At 33.3% G+C, this 20,613-nt stretch overlaps 1 protein-coding gene across 1 annotated transcript in view; it reads left to right on the top strand.

The window, feature by feature from the left end:
* The window catches only part of RpL5 (ribosomal protein L5), a 39,441-nt gene extending 38,264 nt beyond the window's left edge, over positions 1 to 1,177 (top strand). The window contains exon 8 of the mRNA XM_035368403.2: positions 1,040 to 1,177. Coding sequence (XP_035224294.1) covers positions 1,040 to 1,139 — 100 coding nt within the window. The 3' untranslated portion in view covers positions 1,140 to 1,177. The remainder of the gene's footprint in view (positions 1 to 1,039) is intronic.
* Positions 1,178 to 20,613: the final 19,436 nt, after the last annotated feature.

Genomic DNA, 20,613 nt, shown 5'->3' with positions numbered 1-20,613 from the left:
TTAAAATAGTTCATTCTAGGTAACATTTACATGAATAAATATGCACATTAATACAAATTTATAGATGTTTGGGAATATTTATATTGCTTTTGCTGTGCTTGCATATTTTTACCTTTTTCAATTCTTTTGAGTTGTACAGTTTAAAGAGGTGGCTTGTGCTGTGAACTCTTCTGTTAATTAATATTAGCAGATAGCATACATATAAGCTGAAGCTAATAAATATCCAATAGCAATGAGCTCAAATTATGCAGAAGTTCTGAGTTTATACTATCCCCCTTCTCATTAGAAGTTTGTATTAATCCCTCTTGGTCAAAAAAATTTTTAATTAATTTCTAACCCCCCCCTCCCCCCAAAAAAAAATTTTTTTTATTGCTGAAAATTAATATATGTTCTGCCCTAAATTCGAAAATTCTAAATATTTTTGGCAGTAAGCAATTTTTAATGGACCTACAAGTAGTCAAATATGTGATATACTGTCCACTGGTCACCAGTTTTCCCTGAAATGCACCCAAGTTTTAAATCTAAAGCTTGTGATACTATATTTATTAACTCTATTGTTTTGATGTGTTTAATATAAATATCTATATAAAAATAATTATTAAAATTACATAAAAATGCTTTAGAAAATGAGTTTCCAACCTTACCATTAAAACAGCTTTACAACCTGCCTTGGACATCAGAGCATAAAAACCACATTTATCACAGAAACAAAATCGTGTATTAAATCAAAAAAATATATTTTTGCTTACTTTATAAAAGAAATTTGCTATAAATGTTAGAAATATCTTTAATGTTTTTTTAGTTGAAATTCTAACAGATTTGCAGATATTCGGGAAAGCTCACTGCAAAAATTGTGAAGAAACTAGGACTAGTCGCGCTGTCTCTTAGCAATATTCAGAAATGCAAAAATAGTTGTGTAATTTAAAGCGATGTATGAGTAGCATGCGATGCCGACCAAGAAGGGATTAATATTTAATACATTTCTGTATCTTTAATATTTGTTTTTTTCTGAATAACAACTGCTGCTTTTTATTTACAGGTGGAACAGAGCTAAAATGAATCTGAAGGAACGAAGAAATCGTATTAAACAAAAGAAGGCCGCTGTTATCAAAAGACTTGATGCAGAAAAGGCAGAATAAATTTTTGTTCACTGCTGAATAAATGACTTTCTATGAAATTGTGTTTAATTTTTTATATGTAGAGTAACCTATTAAACATTTTCAGCCTTTTAAGATGCAAGTTTGGGTAATCATTACTCAGATGATAGATTAAAATTGGGGCGTTTGGGTAACAGGTTAAAAAGTGGCAATTGTTTTATACTTAATATCTAATAATAATAAGGAATAGAATCAAGTAGTGAGTATTGCTAAATGTAACAAGTTATGGAGTAGTAGTGTAAGAGTTTGTATTAGCAAACTCGCTTATTTTTTTATGCCAGTCCATATAAAGTTGAAGAGTTTAGCAAAGAAAGAGACTTCTACAGAAGAATTAATCTATTATGTGTTGGTTATTTTAAATTGCACTGCTGAATAAACCATGTGTAAAATGCATTTCCTATATCAGTATTCATGCCAGTTTCATAGACTAATTTATTTTGTATTCATAAATAAGATTGTCTCATAATTCCATTATGTGGCTTTTGATTTATGTATAGTTCGTATCTCCCTATAAGGTAGATGCTCATCATAATACACTAATCTGGACTCATCGGAACTTTGGCGTTTCCGGATTATAGATCATCAACTTAAATCTGGTAAGATGGCATGCAGAAATTATAAAATTAAAAATATGAAACCGTAATTTATGAAATAAAAGAGCAATTATGATCTAAAGGGTATCAAAATTTACAAAAAAAAAGCTTAATATTTATTTGTTTATTTTGTTAAACATTTCTTTCAATGTAAGTTGTTTAAGTTGCTTTGTTTTTTGTGCTAATACTTTCTCTTTAATTCTTTAAACAAACATAATTTCTTGTTCAGTTATAAAGCATGGGTAAGTTTGTGGCTTTGAGGTCCGGATTACATACTCTGTTACTGTATTTTGTCTTTTTTGTGTCAAATATTTATCGTAAGTGAAATAATTATCTTTTCCTCTGGCTTATTACTATTTGAAGTATATGACATTTTATTGTTGTGACCACCTCAAGTTAGACATGCTGGCAAGAGTAGTTCTCATGATGCACATATGAACAAACATAACATCTCCAGTGGTGGCCCATTGCAATTATACCTGCATAGACAATACCATACTTGTAGGCTTGGATATAAACTGAGAAATTGTCCTAGAACAAACTGAAAATTTAGCTTATGTTCTAGGGTACAGCCATAAACCATAGGCAAAGGCTGCTATGGCTAGCGATGGCAAAGAATGTGTATTGTAATCGACAGTGACATCTGACTTTCTAGAGCCATTTTATTACAGCGAAGAGGAATGGGGTAGATTAAAATTTCCATCAAAGGAATGAAACCTGATGTCAAATTTATTACAGAGGTTAAAGAAAAAAAATTGCAAAATTAGAATCTGTTGCAAATTTGACTAAAGCGCGAAAACATGCGGATGTTAGTACAGAAGATTTTGCCAATTAAAGTGATTGTCGAGTTTGCAGGATGCTGCTATAGTAGGATGTATTTTTGTTATAAATTACCTTATATAGGAAATCTTAGTCATCTAAAGAATACATAATAGTAAAAAAGAAAATGATTCTTAACCTTTTACACACCAATGTTCCATAAATGGAACATCAAATTTAAAATTTTATAATACAAAAAAACAATTTTATTAATATTGCTTTGTATAAATTATTACATGGAGAGTAAATATGGATTGATGTTTTAGTAGCAATATAATTCTAAAAGAAAAATTATCTTGATAAAAAAATTCAGAAATTCATATAAAATTTTAAATTCAACAAATGTTTTAAACTCAATGAGGATATTTAAAAGGGATCATTTTATGCATAGACTGTAAGTTATAGAAAGATGATTATTATTTTTTACTATCAGGTAAGAAATGTGGATGTTCCAGAAAGGGAACATTGGCATGTAAAGGTATATTTTTTAACATGATTAAATAACTTTGATTGCCGTGAATAGAGGCATGGAGAAAGATTTTCCAACTGTGAAAAGTTACAGTAAGTGTGGAAAACAGACGTTTATGACTGTTAAAATCTGTTTTCCACTTCCGTATATCCCCCTCCTCTCCTTTCACACATTCCCATAAGGGTTTGAAGTGAGTTACAGCTGCTAGAGAAAAGCATGTGGTATTTCTTGATAAGCTAGACGTTGTTTATGACTCAGTGAAAAAGGCTTATATTTTGGAATGTGGATTTCATTATTTTCCCATTGTTTGTATTTTTTTTTCAGTTCGTGAAGATGCGCTACGCTGATAAGATGGCTCATTCAAAACCATTTCAGTCTATTGAAGAAGCATTTGTATATTTTTATACATTATCAGATGATGAAGAGTGTATTGATGTTTGTCAACTGCCTCCAAAAGAAACTGGATGTTTGATAGATGAGGAAGATGTAAATGAAGATATTTTTTAGCCTGTTCTGTCAGCGGATGTATGTGGAATAAATGATAAAATAGATGATGAAATATCTCAAGAAATTTTATTCGATCCTCAAGAACCTTCATCTTCAAAGGGAAGGAAGAATTTGAAGCGAAAACTAAATGCGAAAGAGAAAAACAGGAACATCGGTGGGGGAAAAATTTAAATTTTAACAAAATTCTAAAAACTGGCAGCATTGAAAATATTTGCGAAGTGTTTCCTAAATTAGTTACTTTATCTCCAGTTGAAATTTTTCACAAATTCCTGACAGGTCTTTACGCAATGCAGAAAGGAGAAGTTTCAGCTGTAGATGAAAACGATATTGGACAGTTTTTTGGATTACTGTTGTTTAGTGGGTATCATGGAGTACCCGGTGAAGATTTATACTGGAGCATTCAAGATTTATCTGTCCTAATAGTTTCTTCTGTAATGCCAAGAAATGAAAACTGAAAAAATATTTTCATATTATAAATAATACCAAGTTGGCATTAGGAGATAAAACAGGAAAAGTTTCTCCTTTTTATGAAAAACTGGAAAAAAACTTTCAACACTTCAGCATCTTCCATCCCTGCAGTGTGAATTTTTGTATGGAGATTATTTGTTACTTATTTCTACAACTCTTTTCCTTGTTTCAGTATAGACTGCTAACAATTAATATTGAATTCTTTTATAAATTCTATCTTATCAACTATGTAATTTTTGTTTTAATTTATTACGAAAGCTTTTTTTCTGTGGAAGCTTCATATCTTCTAAGAAATTTTGGTGGAGTAGCTTTGCAGTTATAAAGGTGTAGGCTCCCTATTTTTCTGCTTAATCTATGTTACTTCCGAATAACGTTGACAAATTCACTTGCTAATGCTGAAAAAGTGCAGACAAAAATGAAGCTTCAAATTAGAATGTCGTGTAAAAAACTGTTTCCCCGCTAATGTTCCATTTACGGAACATGTTATAATTCATTAAAAACATTTTTTAAATTTTTTTCATAATTCTTATATTTGAGTTTTAAATCGATTTTTCACAACAAAACGTTTATTTTACTTTCACATCATAGTTTGGCGTGTAATGTCCTGTTGTTGGGCACAATGCCATTTAGTACAGTACAAAGTCCGTGTAATCCGGACCTCAAAGCCACAAACTTTACGCATGCGCGCGTTGAAAGACATGTTTAATGAAATAAACAAATATTTTTTTGGTAAAATTTGACACCCTGTAGATCATAATTGGTTTTTATTTCATAAATTACGATTTCACATTTTTAATAGTACAATTTCTGCATGCCATCTTGCCAGATGTAAATTTATGATCTATAATCCGGAATCGCCGAAGTCCGGATTACGGACTTTACTGTATATGACTTTTTTTTTTTTTTTAATTGAAAACATGTAAACCTAAATTTTTTTCAGATACAATATTTTCTTGTAATAACATATTTGTTATCGTAATTAAGTATAAAGTGCAAGTCCTAAAAATTGTCAAATAGATGTTATAAATCTCAAATGCAAAATAAGATATAGAATTACTAAATATGTTGTTACGTACGCAATTTATTTCTAGAATGGAAAAAACCTTTATACAAAAGTCTTAGAAAGTATATTTTTTATAATTAACCCAGTGAGTCCTAAAAAAGTATTTGCCTTTGGTAAGTAGACGTTTATATGTTTTTGTTACATCTATGGAAATATACCACTTAATTTTATAGCTGTCTGTTTTTGAGGGTGTAGAAACGTCAACAGAACACCATGCATTGGCTATGCAGTTTGAAGTATCCGCCGCCATCAATGTAAAAATTCAACATAGCAGGGTGTGCTTGATCTGCCAGTTTATCTAGGTATCTCATAGCTGTTTACCTTCTAGTAACACCAGGGCCCCACTTCCATGCTACCAGAACATGCCCCATATCATGATACTCCCACCAGACCCTTGCACAGTGCGAGTAAGGCAAGATTGATTCTTGCCAAATTCAGTGTCTTCATCAGAGCTAAATAGTGTAGTCTGATTCACCCAACCACTTTAACCGTCTCCAATCCTCAGATGTATAGTGCCTTTATTGATACCACTGCAAAAGAATTCTTGTATGTCGGGCAAAAATGAATGGTTTTCTCATGGGCACCCGACCTCTCTGCGCATGGTTCAAGTTGAAATTTGTTGGGAAGAACCTTGGTTGACGATCTGTATCAGTTGAAGCACAGTAGAGTCTCATTCTGCCGTACAATCCGTCGGAGATTACGCCGATCATTCTCAGAGAGCTGTGCATGAACCGCATTATTTCTAGAGAAGGTACTGATTCCAACTTGAAAGCCTGTGTCTGCTTTTGAAAACCCTGTGAGATTAGCCGTCTTCGAAATCGATGCCCTTGTTAAACGGGCACCAACAATAAGCCCTTTATCAAATAGTGAAAGATCTGTCCTTTTTCCCATTTTATTTTATTCAACGTGAAAAACACTCTTGCCCCTTACTTATACTAGCATTGTACCCATGTCATGAAAAAATTTGCTTACACTCATTCAAATGAAGTATGAAATATCTAATTCATTGGCCAGCGTCTTTATGATAAAACGTTGAAATTACTGCGAAACAGCAATACACAACAAACTAAAGGCTTCTGCTTACTTAAAAAGGCATAAAGTAACATAATAAAAAAATAGAAATATTACTAAATCGACGTCAATAGGAAATTGAAAATATGCAAAGCTATTTGGGAGATATTTTTAAATTTAAAAATTTTATCAGATGAGCCGCTATTAGCGATTAAAAACTCAGTTTTTTTTTTTTTTTTCCCCAGATTTATTCTGGATTAATTCACAGGAAATGAAGTAAAAATTGGTCACTTACAGCTGTCTTCACACGTGCTAGCAAATATTACTTTCGCCCCAATAACAATTGTATATGTTTCTTAACGCCGTTGAAGTGATTAGCTTGCACTTTTGCCTCTAGGGTAGTAAGTGGCTTGCCGCCCATCGATATTATGCGCTGGAGAGGAAACGGTACTTTCGATTGAGTTGCGGTGAGAAGACATTTTACGAATGTCGGGAAGACATCGCTGAGGAGCGGGGTGTCTCCCGACCTTAGGATATGTGCCACCCGCCGACAAATTTTCATCTACCATGTGACGACTCCACAGAGCAAGGCAGTACCAGTACGGTCTCTTTCCCGAGACCTATCAGGCATTCTGTGAAGCGTGATAATACAGCCCATGGTTTAGACTGCCTACGTACAGATCCTAACCAGGCATTCGCCTAAGGGGGAAGGCCGAGAAGACAATTACATCTAAAGGCTTGTTTACACTAGCGAATTCACGCCCACCACGTTGGTATTAGACGCCCTTGTTCAAATTGAAATTTGGCGCCCCTTTGTGGGGTTCTGTTGCGCTCTTATAAAGTGCTGCAAACTGTATGTGAAATACTCTTTTTTATAGTATTCAAAATTCGACTTTCGAACTGAAAAGCATTAAAATACATTTTTCTTATTGTTTTTATTATTATTTCATAAATTTTAAAAACAAAACTGATAAAACACTAGAATTAGAAAATATATTCAAATATTGATTTTCCTAGCTTTAGCAGCTGCAAATGTGCGTATGACTTCCTTTATATTTAATTTATCCAGAATTTTGTTCTCTATGGATATGATTGACAAGTCCGATAATCTCTCCTGAGCATGTAGTTTTTTAGAATCGTAAGTTTTGAAAAACTTCGTTCTTTATAGTAGCCACCGAAACTGGCAGAGTTAAAGAAATCCATAAAGTTATTGCAATATTTGGAAATGTATTGTTAAGATTGTTTTCGTAAATATAATTTAAATCTATGTGACATATCCTCTTTGGTAAAACATTGCAAAGATTTTATTTCTTTGAACAAATTTAATCTATCAATGTCCTTTTCATGAACATTCTTATTATCTGTTAATTTTTTCCAATGTTTAAAATTTCATTTTCACTCCAGTTTTTTTTTTTTTTTTTTTTTTTTTTGAATTAGGTATACCTTGAAGTAATTGTAATGTTCTTTTAATTGACTGAATCTTTCAGTAATTGAAGAAATAGCGAAATAGCAGTGTCTAATATTATATTGTAAAATTCAACCTTAAATTTTTGTCTTGGTTTGTTGATTGGTTCGTCGGTTTGTTCAACTTGAAATAGTTTCTTTTTAATCCTGTTTCCAGCAGCAACGATACTTGCATTGGCAATTGCATCTTCATACGCTTCATCTGATCTACGATTATTTAGTTCTGATATAAGATTTTGTAAATTGTCAGTCATGATTTGTGAATAACATTCAGAATTTTATTTTGCATTATTTCATTTACTAAATTTAAAATATCGCCTCAGATGTTAATGGAACAAATGAATTTAAACGAGGAAACCCTCTGAATCAAATTTTTTGCTTGAATTTTTGATTCCATGTCTTGTTTGATCTTGAATATTTATTAACGCTCTCAAAATTCCCTTCAAATTGTTTTTTTAACGGTCTTAAGCTTGAATTCTACTTTCCCATACGTTTTTGGAGAATGGCTTTAAAGTCAGATTTTCAACATACTATTGCAAAATAGACCAACGTTTAACGGATGAATAAAAGTAGTTGTAAAGCTCCTACACTACTCAGAAGAAATTAACTGTTTCGAAGGAAATTTTATCTGCATGATTTACAACAAAATTTAGAGAAAAGGCAGAGCAGGAGATATAGAGTGCCATCGAATTATTTTCAGTAATGTTTTGTTGCAGTCCTTTATGCTTTCCTCTCATATTAGCACCATTATCGTAAGATTGGCCTCTTAAATCTGATAAATTTAGTTATTACAATTTTAAATGTCCATTTATGAATTCGAACAGACACTGTCCAGTAGTGTCGTCGACAGATTGAAATCCTGAAAAATGTTCTTCAATTTGGGCTTTATTAATTTCCTCGTTCTTGTAAACAAAATCGAATTACAACAGTCAACTGATTGGTATGACTGACATCAGGTGTAATATCTAAAATTAGTGAGTAATATTTTGACGATTAATCATAAATGCTTCTTAATTCCTTCTAAAATAATGCTTATAATTTCATTCTGAATTTGATCTCCCCTAAGTAATGAGCAATGTTCTTCTTTTGAGATGTTCAGCGATTATTGGCTCAAATTTTGGCAATGGTTTCAACCAACTTCAAAAAATCTCCATTATCACTATCATTCAACTCTTTCGAAGAACCTCTAAATACAAGGCATTGTCGGGTTAAATATTGAATTAAATAAATAAAGCCATTCAATAACCGATTGCCAGTAAACCTTTTCTGCATCATAAAGTGTTTGTTGAGCTGCATCGATATACACAAAGACATTTTGAACTATGTTTAAGGTGAGAAGCACTGCTTTCATGTGTTTTCAAAATGTGGGTTAAATGTGCCCAATCATTACTTCCATCGTTAAGTTGTGAATGCTTCTCACTGACTGACTAGTTTGCATAAGAAACAAAAAAACTGCGTTTCAGGAATTTGAATATACTAAATAATTTCTAAATACTTTTTCTCCATTCAGTAATGTTCTATAATAGAACGATTCTGAAAACTTGCTGCCAGACTTATCTCTCGGAAAATGTTTGGTTATCAAGCGGGGAAGGCCATTTTGAATTAAATAATCTCTAATTTTTATAGAAACTATACCAGGCCAGGAAGCTGGATCATTTAATTCAAAGTCAAAATATTCATTTTCAGATATTCCTTTATTACCAGGCGAATTTTCTACGTCAACATCTAATTCTGATGAATTTACATTTTGAGATAAATTTTCATTATGAAATTCCAAACCAGATGTTGATGTCGATGGTTCTGGTTCAGTTGCTTGTCTGTCTAATCCTATTGTGTTTCTGAGATATTTATTTAAAGCTCCCGCCAGTTCCTGATTAAAATATTCTGGTTCAGTTTCTGATCTGAAATAAAAAATTAATTTTCATTGCATATACAAAATGTATCATGATTTTCTCTCAGTATACTATTTGAAATTCGGAAGTCCATTTATGTCATTTGCTACTAAATAAAGATTCATATAAAGAAACTAATTTGACTGAAATTTAGAACCAATTCTTTTTTGCCAAAAATTTATTTATGAGAATTTAGTGTGAAATTTTTTCTTCTTTCTGTTGAATCAAAATATTTCAGTAAATTAAACCAATATTAATACAAATTACTAAAAAGCATTTGTTATTAGCAACTGAAATATAGAAAACATCTCAGGTACATAATAATTATAAATTTTTAATGAAAAGCTATAATCATTAGTAATTTTGGTAGACGGTTGCACGGATTTTTGGCGATTTACGTTGGCGCGATTTTTACAAACGTCAGCCATCTTGAAAAACGCTGTTTTTACGCATAGTAAAGTATTCGAAACTTTAAAAAAAAAATAAAATAAAATAAAAAAATAATAATAAATATCGTTAAAAGTAATGGATTAATTTTTTGTTGAAAATGTCTTTTTTTAAGATGGCAGGCAAGTGTAAATAAATACATTTACTATGAGTATAAAATACTAAAGTAAGGTTATTATTACTTTCATATAGCAAAGAAGAGAATAAAAACATTGTGCCAACGTTTAATTAGATTAAAATATTACTGAAATTGAATATCGAATTAAAAACCATCATACCAACTGTCACATTCTTGCCACTAGGTGGCGGGCATCTCTTCCTTTACTTTTGCTGTAATTAAGTTCCGAGAACCAGTCAAGATTGGAACCACTCTGAGGAGCGTAAAGACTCAGAATTAAAATGTACTGTCTTAGAATAATTATTACCTACCTTGTAAATAGTGTACATGTGTGTCTTATTTCAATAAATAATTAAAAGACAAGATTGATTGTTAGCAGTAATAGAAACTCTTACTGAAAACGTGATTATTAGAGGCCTAGCGTCGTGAACACTGACGATGCAGCAGGTAAGGAATTTTACATTAATTTTATTGTAAATAGAAGAACCTGATGCAACATTTTTATGGCGCCCGAACAGGGACGCCAGGTTTCTTGAAAAGTTCTAATAAAGTGAATTCAAAAGCTGAATATTAAAATTGAAGATTTTAATACTTGTTCTTGAAGTATTCAGCAGAAGAATAATTTTTGTTTTCTAAGTAAGAGTTAAATATTTCTTTTTCATGAGACGTATATTTTTTGTGTAAGTGTTTGAATCTAAGAAAGATAATGGCAGAAGTAGATAAATTAAAAAAGAAAAGAAGTATCTTAAGAACTGCCGTTACAAACCTATTTAAGAAAATCGAAAGTGAATTAAATAAATCTGAAGGTAGTGTTAATGAGCTCGACGAATTGTTAGAACAGCTTAATGCTAAAACCGAAACACTATCTAATGCCGATGTAGAAGTTGAACCAATTCTGAGTGTAAATGAATTCGAAATTACAGAACAATAATGTGAGAAGATAACGTTATGGAAATTCAGGCTTAAGAAACAGATTAAGGAACTTAATCATGACTTAAATGCACCGAACACTCAGCAAAATATAAAAAACACACCTAATGTTAAATTACTAAAACTTTCCATTCCCGTATTTTATGGGAACAGTAGTCAATGGCTTACTTTTTGGAATAGTTTTGAGTCCTCAGTAGATAATAACGAATCATTGAACAAAGTAGACAAATTTAATTACCTGAAAGCATATTTAGGAGGAACAGCTGCTAGTTGCGTTCAAGGACTTCCGTTATCGCCGAAACATTATGATTCAGCAATTCAAATCTTACATGAGCGTTTTAGAAGGAGAGACATTCTTATTAATGCACACATGAATAATTTGCTGAATGTTGAATCATTAAAAAATGCGAATGACATAAAAACATTTCGTAACTTGTATGATAAAGTACAAACACAGATTAGATGTCTCGAAGCGTTAGATGTTGTATCGGAATCTTACAGCGCTTTGCTGTGTCCGATGATTTTGAAGTTATTGCCTTCAGAATTAACGCTTGAATTTCATAGAACACAAAATGTTGGCACCGATTATAACATAAAAGATTTAATGTCATTTTTACACGCAGAACTTTCATCCCGTGAACGCACGAGGTCAACGGTTTCGCAACAGCAAAAAGTATCCGATCGGCGACAGTCTTCTTCCACCCCTGGAACGAAAAGCGCATATGGTTTCTCAAATAGACATAATAAACCAAAGATTCCGACCGCTACAGATTTGTTTACAAAATCCGAATGCAGAGAGGAAAATATGAACTGCGTCTTCTGTAATCAGTTTCACAAGACTTATGACTGTAGTTTCGTTTCCGGCTTATCATTACAAGAAAAAAGGGACATTTTAAAAAGTAAATGTGCTTGCTATAAATGCCTAAAATTACACCATTTGGCTCAAAACTGCAGAACAAAAATAACTTGTTCTATTTGTAAAAAACAACATGCAACTATTATGTGTAATAAACAAAATCCTTCTGTCGAGGTTTCGGAAATTAAAAATGACGAACAGATAGAAAATAAAGTACTTTCAAATCAAGCAGGATGTTCAGAAGTATATTTGCAAACTTTAATTGTTCGCATATATGGAAGAGGGAATAACCAATTTATTCGAGCGATAATTGACACCGGAAGTCAAAACTCATAGATAGCAGGTATGCAGCAGAAAGGTTACAATTAAGAAGCTTAGGTGAACAAAGTGTAACCCACGGACTTTTCGGTGGCATAGAAGTTTCGGAAAAACATAAACGTTATAGAATAAAATTGGGTAGCGTAGATAAACGGTATAATTGCGAAATCAATGTATTAAATGAAAGAAAAATATGTTCTTCGGTCCTTAAAATCAAAAATATACACTGGACTAGGGAACTTAGAAGAAGAGGAATTTACGTCAGTGATGTTTTTGAAAATGGAAATTGCAGATTATTCCAGGAGAACTCCCAAGAGATTCATTTGTTGTTAGGGGCAGATGTTGCTGCAAATTTATTTACAGGTAAAATCGAAGTTCTTCCTTGGGGAAGATTAGTTGCTGTAAGTACAAGACTTGGATGGACAGTCATGGGGAAAGCGAACACTGACAATTATGAAATAGAAAATTCCTTTTCCACGCTTTCGTTATCTTTACATATTTCTGATGCCACGCTGTCAGAACTGTGGAGGCTGGATGTTATCGGAATAACAGATCCAGTTACAAAGAAGGCTAAAGAGGAAAGGGATTTGCAAGCAAAATTGCAGTTCGAAAATTCTGTATCTCTAAACGAAGAGGGGCGTTATGAAGTCGCACGTCCGTGGGCGGAGAATCATGTACCACTTTCCACCCACAAGGATTTAGCTTTGAAACGTCTACAATCTACCACCCAGAAACTTTTATCTCAAAATTTATTTTCTTCATACAATGCAGTTTTTAATGACTGGTGTAACTTAGGAGTGATCGAAGAAGTTAAAGAAAATATAGCGGTTGACTATGGACATTATTTACCGCATAGACCGGTGATCAAAGAAAATAGCTCAACACCAATTCGACCGGTGTTTGATGCGTCTGCGAGGAAACAATCGTCTCCTTCTCTAAATCAGTGTTTGGAGTGTGGACCAAATTTGATAGAACTAATTCCTTCTCTTTTGTTGAGATTTCGGAAAGGCAAGTTTGCTGCTATAGCAGACATTGAAAAGGCTTTCTTACAGATCAGTGTAAGGCCTCAAGATAGAGACTGGCTTCGGTTTTTCTGGTGAATGATGTGGAAGAAAGGAAAACGAAAATATTTCGTCATACTAGAGTAGTATTTGGGGTTAAGAGTAGTCCTTTCCTTTTAGCAGCTGTTATAGTATTCCATCTACAAAAGTACATGAAAAATTCTTCATATGATACGGAGATGATAGCTAAACTCTTGCGTAGCTTCTACGTAGATAAAGTTGTTGCCAGTTTTGACAAAAAATCCGAGATGATCCAGTTCATCGAAATCTCGAGAAATAATGTATGAAGGAAAGTATAATCTTCGAGGTTGGTTACATACCGGAGATAACTTGAAACAGGAATTTATTTCACCCGTATTGGGTCTGTTATGTAACTCTCAGAAAGATAATTTAACTTTGAATCTGAATTGGCTAGAAGATTTTGAAATGGGTATAATAACGAAGAGAACAATTCTCGCTGTAACACGCAAAATATTTGATTCTATGGGAATTGTAAGTCATGTTCTCTTGTATCCTAAAATATTGTTGCAGAACCTATGGAAAACAGGAATTTCTTGGGATACTGAAGTCGACGAGAGTACAAAACAAAATTTTGTGAATTGGTATAAAAGGCTTTTTCTCTTAAAAGCAACATCCCTCCTACGTTAGATACATTCCAGCAAGAACAATAGGAAGTTCTGCAGCATTCACACATTCTGTGATGCCAGTAGTAATGCGTATGCTGCTGCAGTTTTCTTGAGAACTGTGACGAATTCTGGAGTTGAAGTTCATCTGTTGGCATCGAAGTCTAGGGTAGCTCCCGTGAAATCTATTACGATCCCTCGTCTGGAATTGATAGCTGCCACGATAGGTGCCAGACTATGCACTTTTGTTTTAAATGGTTTACAATGGCAAAATGTAGAAACGCATTTTTGGACGGATTCTACAACAGTTTTGACGTGGATTCAAAGGTAAGAGATTGTCTGGGCTGTTTTTGTGGAAAACAGAGTCAGAGAGATTAGGAAACTCACGGATCCAAAAACGTGGAAACATATTGCTGGAACAAAAAATCCAGCGGACCTCCCATCAAGAGGTTGCACCGCTAAACAACTTCTAGTAGTTAGATGGTGGGAGGGCCCCGACTGGCTGAAGAAAAATCAGGAAGAATGGGCTAGACAAAGGGAAATACCGGATATGGAAATAGTGAATTCAGAAAAAAGGAAATCAGTCATTTCTGCACTAAATACGCAAAGGGTAGAAAATTTTTTTGAGAAATATTCATCTTACCATAAAATATTAAGAATAACTGCTTGGATATGCAGATTTATCAACAACTGCAGAAGACCAGTTTCTGAACAGTCAGGAGAACTCACGGTCCCTGAAATAGAAACTGTAGAAAAGAAAATATGCAAGATAATACAAATAGAAGCATTTGGCAAAGAACTTAAAGTTCGAAACCTTTGTACTTTTTTTGACTCAGATGGCCTTATTCGGTTAAAGACCAAGATTACTAGAAGAGAGGAAGAAGAAAATTTTCTCTGTCCAATTGTATTGCCCTTAAATCATGACTTAGTTCATAGGTTAATTTTAGATTACCATTTGCGACTATTCCACGCTGGTGTGCAATCCGTACTAGCCAATATTCGACAGAAATTTTGGGTCCTGAGAGGAAGAAAAACAGTACGTAAAGTTCTTATGAAATGTGTTCGCTGTAGAAGATATAGCGCAAAGAATATAGAGACTGTTCCAGCACCTCTTCCTGAAGATCGAGTTCGAGATGCTCTGGTGTTTGAAATGACCGGAGTCGATGTAGTCGGTCCTCTTTATTTAAGAAAAGGAAAAAAGGCATGGATCTTGCTCTTTACTTGCGCGGTCTATCGGGCAATACATCTTGAGCTGATAGAAAGTTTATCAACAAATGCGTTCATCTTGGGATTAAGGAGATTTATTGCCAGAAGAAGTCGTCCAAGTATTATTTACAGCGACAATGGCACTAATTTCGTTGGAACTGAAAATCTGTTAAGATCGATAGATTGGAAAGAAATAGAATGTCATTCAACTAGTATGAAAATACAGTGGAAGTTTAATCCCCCAACTGCTTCATGGTGGGGCGGTTGGTGGGAGAGGTTGGTACAAACAATGAAGAAGATGTTGAGAAATGTTCTTGGAAAGTCCTGTGTCTCTTACGAGGAAATGTTGACTATACTTTGTGATATCGAATCAGTGATCAACTCAAGACCCCTTACGTACCTTTCAGAAGATCCAAATGATCTTACGGCACTAACTCCTTCAATGTTTCTACAAGATGTGCACGACGTCGGAGTGCCTGACTTAGACTACCTGGATACCATTAATCTGACAAAAAGATACAAGTTCTTGCAGAACTTAAGAGAACATTTTCGCAAAAGATTTCGAGATGAATATTTAACTATCCTAGTGCAAAAACTATCTAAACGATCTACTCGGACTATCAACAAAAATGACTTGGTGTTTGTCGGCAGCGACAACAAGAAGAGAATAGATTGGCCAATAGGTCGTGTTGTAGAATTATATCCTGGGAAAGACAACGAAGTACGTGTTGTCAAAGTGAAAACTGCAACGGGTGAACTCCTAAGACCTGTGAAACGTATTTATCCTCTCGAACTTGATAGACCTAACTTGTTTAGTGACTTTACCATGAACAGAAAGAACTCTGCCGATAAATGTGACAGTGATATGAACTATCAAACTAGATATGGACGTAAAACTGTAAAACCTGTTACATATTTTTAAATTGCTATACTAATTTTTGTTTCTTTTCAGTATTTTAGAAATTTAATTGTCCTAACAGTAGTCAATTGGAACATGTTACCTGGATATGGTATGAATGTAATGCAGAAAATGTTTAGATGTGTAATCCTTCTTTGTAAGTATTAATTTTAAATCATTAGTTACTTTTCATATTTGTGAAAGTTGTACTTGAATTTTTGTTTGATTATTGATAAATTTTGTTTTGATTTTCCCATCTTATCGAGGTAAAATCAAAAGGTGGGAGGATGTCACATTCTTGCCACTAGGTGGCGGGCATCTCTTCCTTTACTTTTGCTGTAATTAAGTTCCGAGAACCAGTCGAGATTGGAACCGCTCTGAGGAGCGTAAAGACTCAGAATTAAAATGTACTGTCTTAAAATAATTATTACCTACCTTGTAAATAGTGTATATGAGTGTCTTATTTCAATAAATAATTAAAAGACAAGATGGCTTGTTAGCAGTAATAGAAACTCTTACTGAAAACGTGATTATTAGAAGCCTGGCGTCGTGAACACTGAAGATGCAGCAGGTAAGGAATTTTACATTAATTTTATTGTAAATAGAAGAACCTGATGCAGCACCAACATTTAAAAGAATTGGAATATTATTAAATTCAAATACTTTAAAATAGTACGTTATATAGAATATAATTAAATTCAAATACTTTAAAATAGTACGTTATATAGAATATAATTAAATTCAAATACTTTAAAATACGTTATATAGAATATAATTAACATTAAAACATATGGACAATAATTATCTCAGCAATTTTGAAAATAGTGTATTAATTTTTTTAACAAAAATTTAAGTATACAATTATAAAATAAAAGAAAAATGTGTACTTACATTTTTTGAATCATTTAGCATATTGTTTATTGATAAGTACCACAAAAAATATCGCAATCGTAATTTAGATAACATCTTTGAAGGAATTCGAAGATATGAATTAAATTTTAAAACAGCGCGGAAATACACAAATTGTCAGTCAGGGAGCTGATTACAGCTCGTTAATGCACAAATATTCTATAACCAATCAGAGAGCTTATTACATCACGCCTAGAATTAAAATTATTTAAAAATTCATACATAACAAAATCATTTTTTTAAAAAAATGCAAAATTAAATTGTATTTTAATATTTAACAGCCACAAATAATGTTTAAAACATTGGATTAAATGTATACATATTAAAACCAATTACTTTTAAAGTAAGGTGACGTCATTGATTACATCATCCACAACATAAAATTTCATAAAATATGATAAACAATAAAATTTTTATTTCAAACAAAAATGCAAAATTAAATTGATTTTTAATATTTAGAAGCCATAAATAATATTCAAAACACGAAATTTATGCACAATAAAACACATTATTTTTTTAATAAAATGACAACAAAGTATCCGTTACCATAAATAACTTATCCAGCAATGGGTTTACCATAAGTTGTATTACTCGCCAAAAGAAAATCGCCAAATTCCGTGCAACCGTCTACCAAAGTAGCACCGTAATTTTTTTAGAATTATGTTTGATTATTTGGAAATTGTAATTGTATATCAGAAATAGATAAATCAAATTCTGCCCAATTAAGGGTAAGATTTATCTGGGTATTATAGAGATAAATAAAAAGATCCTTTTTGAATTATTTTGTCAATTTGAAAGATAAAAGTTTTTCTTAATGAATTGTTTTTTATGAATCTTTACTACTATGAAAATAATACTAATAATATATTTAGATTGTTCACTTACCTCTAAATAATAATCCTATTTTTTGGAGCAATTATAAACAAAAAACGATTTGAAAACAATCACAGTACTTTGCTTGCGAAGCAATTCACAGAATGTACCCACTTTATGAACAGCAACTATGTATATGATTAAAAATAAGGGTACTTCCCTGTTAATTCAAGGGCACCGTGCGTGTGTGTCCTTGAATGTAAGAATCAGTATTCCGCCACCGTGGCGGATTACGTAATACTGACTCTTATATGGCCCTCTTTGGGGCTAAAATGGCAAACTAGAACCTGTAATAGTTATCTGGTTTACCTCAAAAAGTGTAACATAAGAAGATTGAATAAATTTGCATGTAGTACTAATCGTAATAAAGTTTTTCAGAAATGACAGCCACTTGAGAGAGTCGAGCTAGCCCATGGCTAAGTTGTCTTACCTCATGCAAAAATAGCAAGAAAGAATGCTATTAAACACACAAAACAAAGAAAAAATAGCAAAATACATGTGCCCCTAAGTTGAAAATATAATAATAATCTTGAATGGCGACTTTTGGTTGCCACATTTAAAAAATGTATGTATGTTATCCTCGCCAAAAAGAAAAATAAATAAATAAGCAAACTAAACAATGAAGTTTAGCTGCAACAGCTTCTCAGCACATAAAGAATAAATATATGCCGATACAAAACATCCCTAATTCCTGTTGTTACATGTTACAAATTCTTAGATTTTTAAACGCGTCAGTGTGGTAGCACAAACTCCAAAAGGAACGTGTTTTTATTGTTCGTATCGGCAATCAAATTTTGTTTTACACAAATGAAAATAAAATCTTATTTTATTGTTTAGAAAATATAAAAAATGCAAAATTGCAAGTGTATATTTAAGTAACATTAAATTAAGCTATAAGTACTATAAATTTTGGAGCCCCTCGCCCAGGCGCTCTTGTGCGGTGATGAATTTTGCCACGTCCACGGGGCGGCTCTGCGCGAATTATACGTCTTCGCTAAAGGGAGGGAAGCATTCACACATTCGACATATACAGATTTGCGGGGGTTTTGCTTAAATGCTGTTATTCAAAGTTTCAAAAATAAAATATTCCCTTAGCACATGAAACTGATTCCATTTAAACTGTCAACAGCTTGAAAACTGAAACTGAGCCTGGTTCTGATAGATTCCAGGCGGAATTCCCAGTATATACGTAGTTCGCAGGCGATTTTTATACATGAAGGTATTTTCAGTATTCCAATTTGCTATGTACAAACAATCTGAAACCCACACTTTGGCAGCTACTTATTTTCCAAGAAACATTCTTTGTAAATGGTTGGTCGCTCTTATGAACAATTTACATGATCGCTAACATTTACTACCTGATACCTGTTTCCGCCATTGGCACTACAGGTGTACAAATCACTCCGGTCTTTCTGCTAGCAATCGACTGCTTACGTCCTCTTTACTAACAATTAATAATACAAAAGAAAAGTTGCATCTACACGTAGCATGATGGATTTATGTATAATTATTCCGCCTGCCTTACCTCTCAATGGGCACTACAGGTCAGTCATGTTATTCTGATCGTTGCACCAGCAACCTTATTATTTATAAACAGATTTAACATTAGTGTGTTACTTTTGTTGGGTCCTCCAATTTAGCATGATGGGATATGGTCACTTAACCTGTGGAATCGCACCAAATGGCAAAACATTCATAAGAAGAAGAAACTGGGCATAAAATTTAGAGGTTGCAGAGTGTGCACTGGCGGCAAAATGCCTAATCGCGGCCCAGATGGAATGCTAGCCCATTTCAGTATTAGTATAGGCAATTACTTAGCTATCTTGATCGTCTAATTTTTAGAGGCACGATTATTTCTTACGAGAATCTGAAGGCCTCGTTCCCTGGGGCTTGAGTGGCTACTAGGTGCATCGGCAGGTGGTGGATAGCCGGATGTCCTGCATTATCTGACAGGATAGTTTCAAATAGTAAATAAGAAGCAGCAAGACCCTTAACCCTGGTGTTATGCTAGCCTGGCTAGGGTGAATGACACTGCGGTTATAGTGTTTTAACGAAGCCTCTAGAATGCCTAGCAACTTCTGTTTATTTTACGTCACCCAGCAGCAGGCAATACTGGGTGGAACTTTTTATCCTGTACTTTCTTTTCTATTTTATGTATGGCTGAAAATGAGAATAAAATTAGAAATTCTGCTTTTGCAGGCAAAACCTTTGAGTTAGAACTTACCTCACAAAACAAGGAAACGCAGAGGAAATCAATCCAAGGAGCAGAAATGAATCCTTCATCGAGTGAGGTAGAAATAACCTTAAGTTAATCAATCAACATCTGGAGAAAGGCAGGATGCTATTAAAAGCATAACTGCCTATCTAAATACAATAAAAAAAAAGAATATCCGGAACACACACACACAAAAAAAAAAAAAAAAAGAAACAAGGCCGAGAATTGAATATTGCCAAAGGTACTTAGGTTGAAAAACCCAAGAGGAAAGGGGAAAAGAAGGCTATCTCAAAGAATGGATCAGAATGTAGCCCCAAAGACTATCAAGAGAGATAGACCTGAAGGTTATACCTTCAGAGAGGTTCTTACGGTGGTAGATGGCTGTACTCGTTGAGTGACATCCTGAAAAACGTTTATCGAAGGAACAGCTTACTGACCTTGAACTTCTGATATTGTTAATTACTTCAGGTATTCTCAATACTCAATACTGAGCTCTATTAAGGGTCTGCTAGACTTTATAAACGAAGTGGGCGACCCAAACAAATGGAGGTAGGAAACATTGGGTTTGATGCGTTTGGCACAAAATTATATTTAATAGAGATGCCTAATATCTGGTAAACTCAATCTGAAGAAGGCCTCGTTTACTAGTTGGCTTTTGCGGACCTTATCACTTAAGTATGTGTTGTGGGTGCTTTTATGCGTTTTTTGAAACTGTA

This window comes from Stegodyphus dumicola, chromosome 4 (assembly GCF_044657685.1).
Source record: "Stegodyphus dumicola isolate Sdum_Otavi_A_Nest chromosome 4, ASM4465768v1".
Classification (NCBI taxonomy): Eukaryota; Metazoa; Arthropoda; class Arachnida; order Araneae; family Eresidae; genus Stegodyphus; species Stegodyphus dumicola.
Note: the sequence above shows the minus strand (reverse complement) of the source record. Positions and strands in the feature narration are given on the sequence as shown.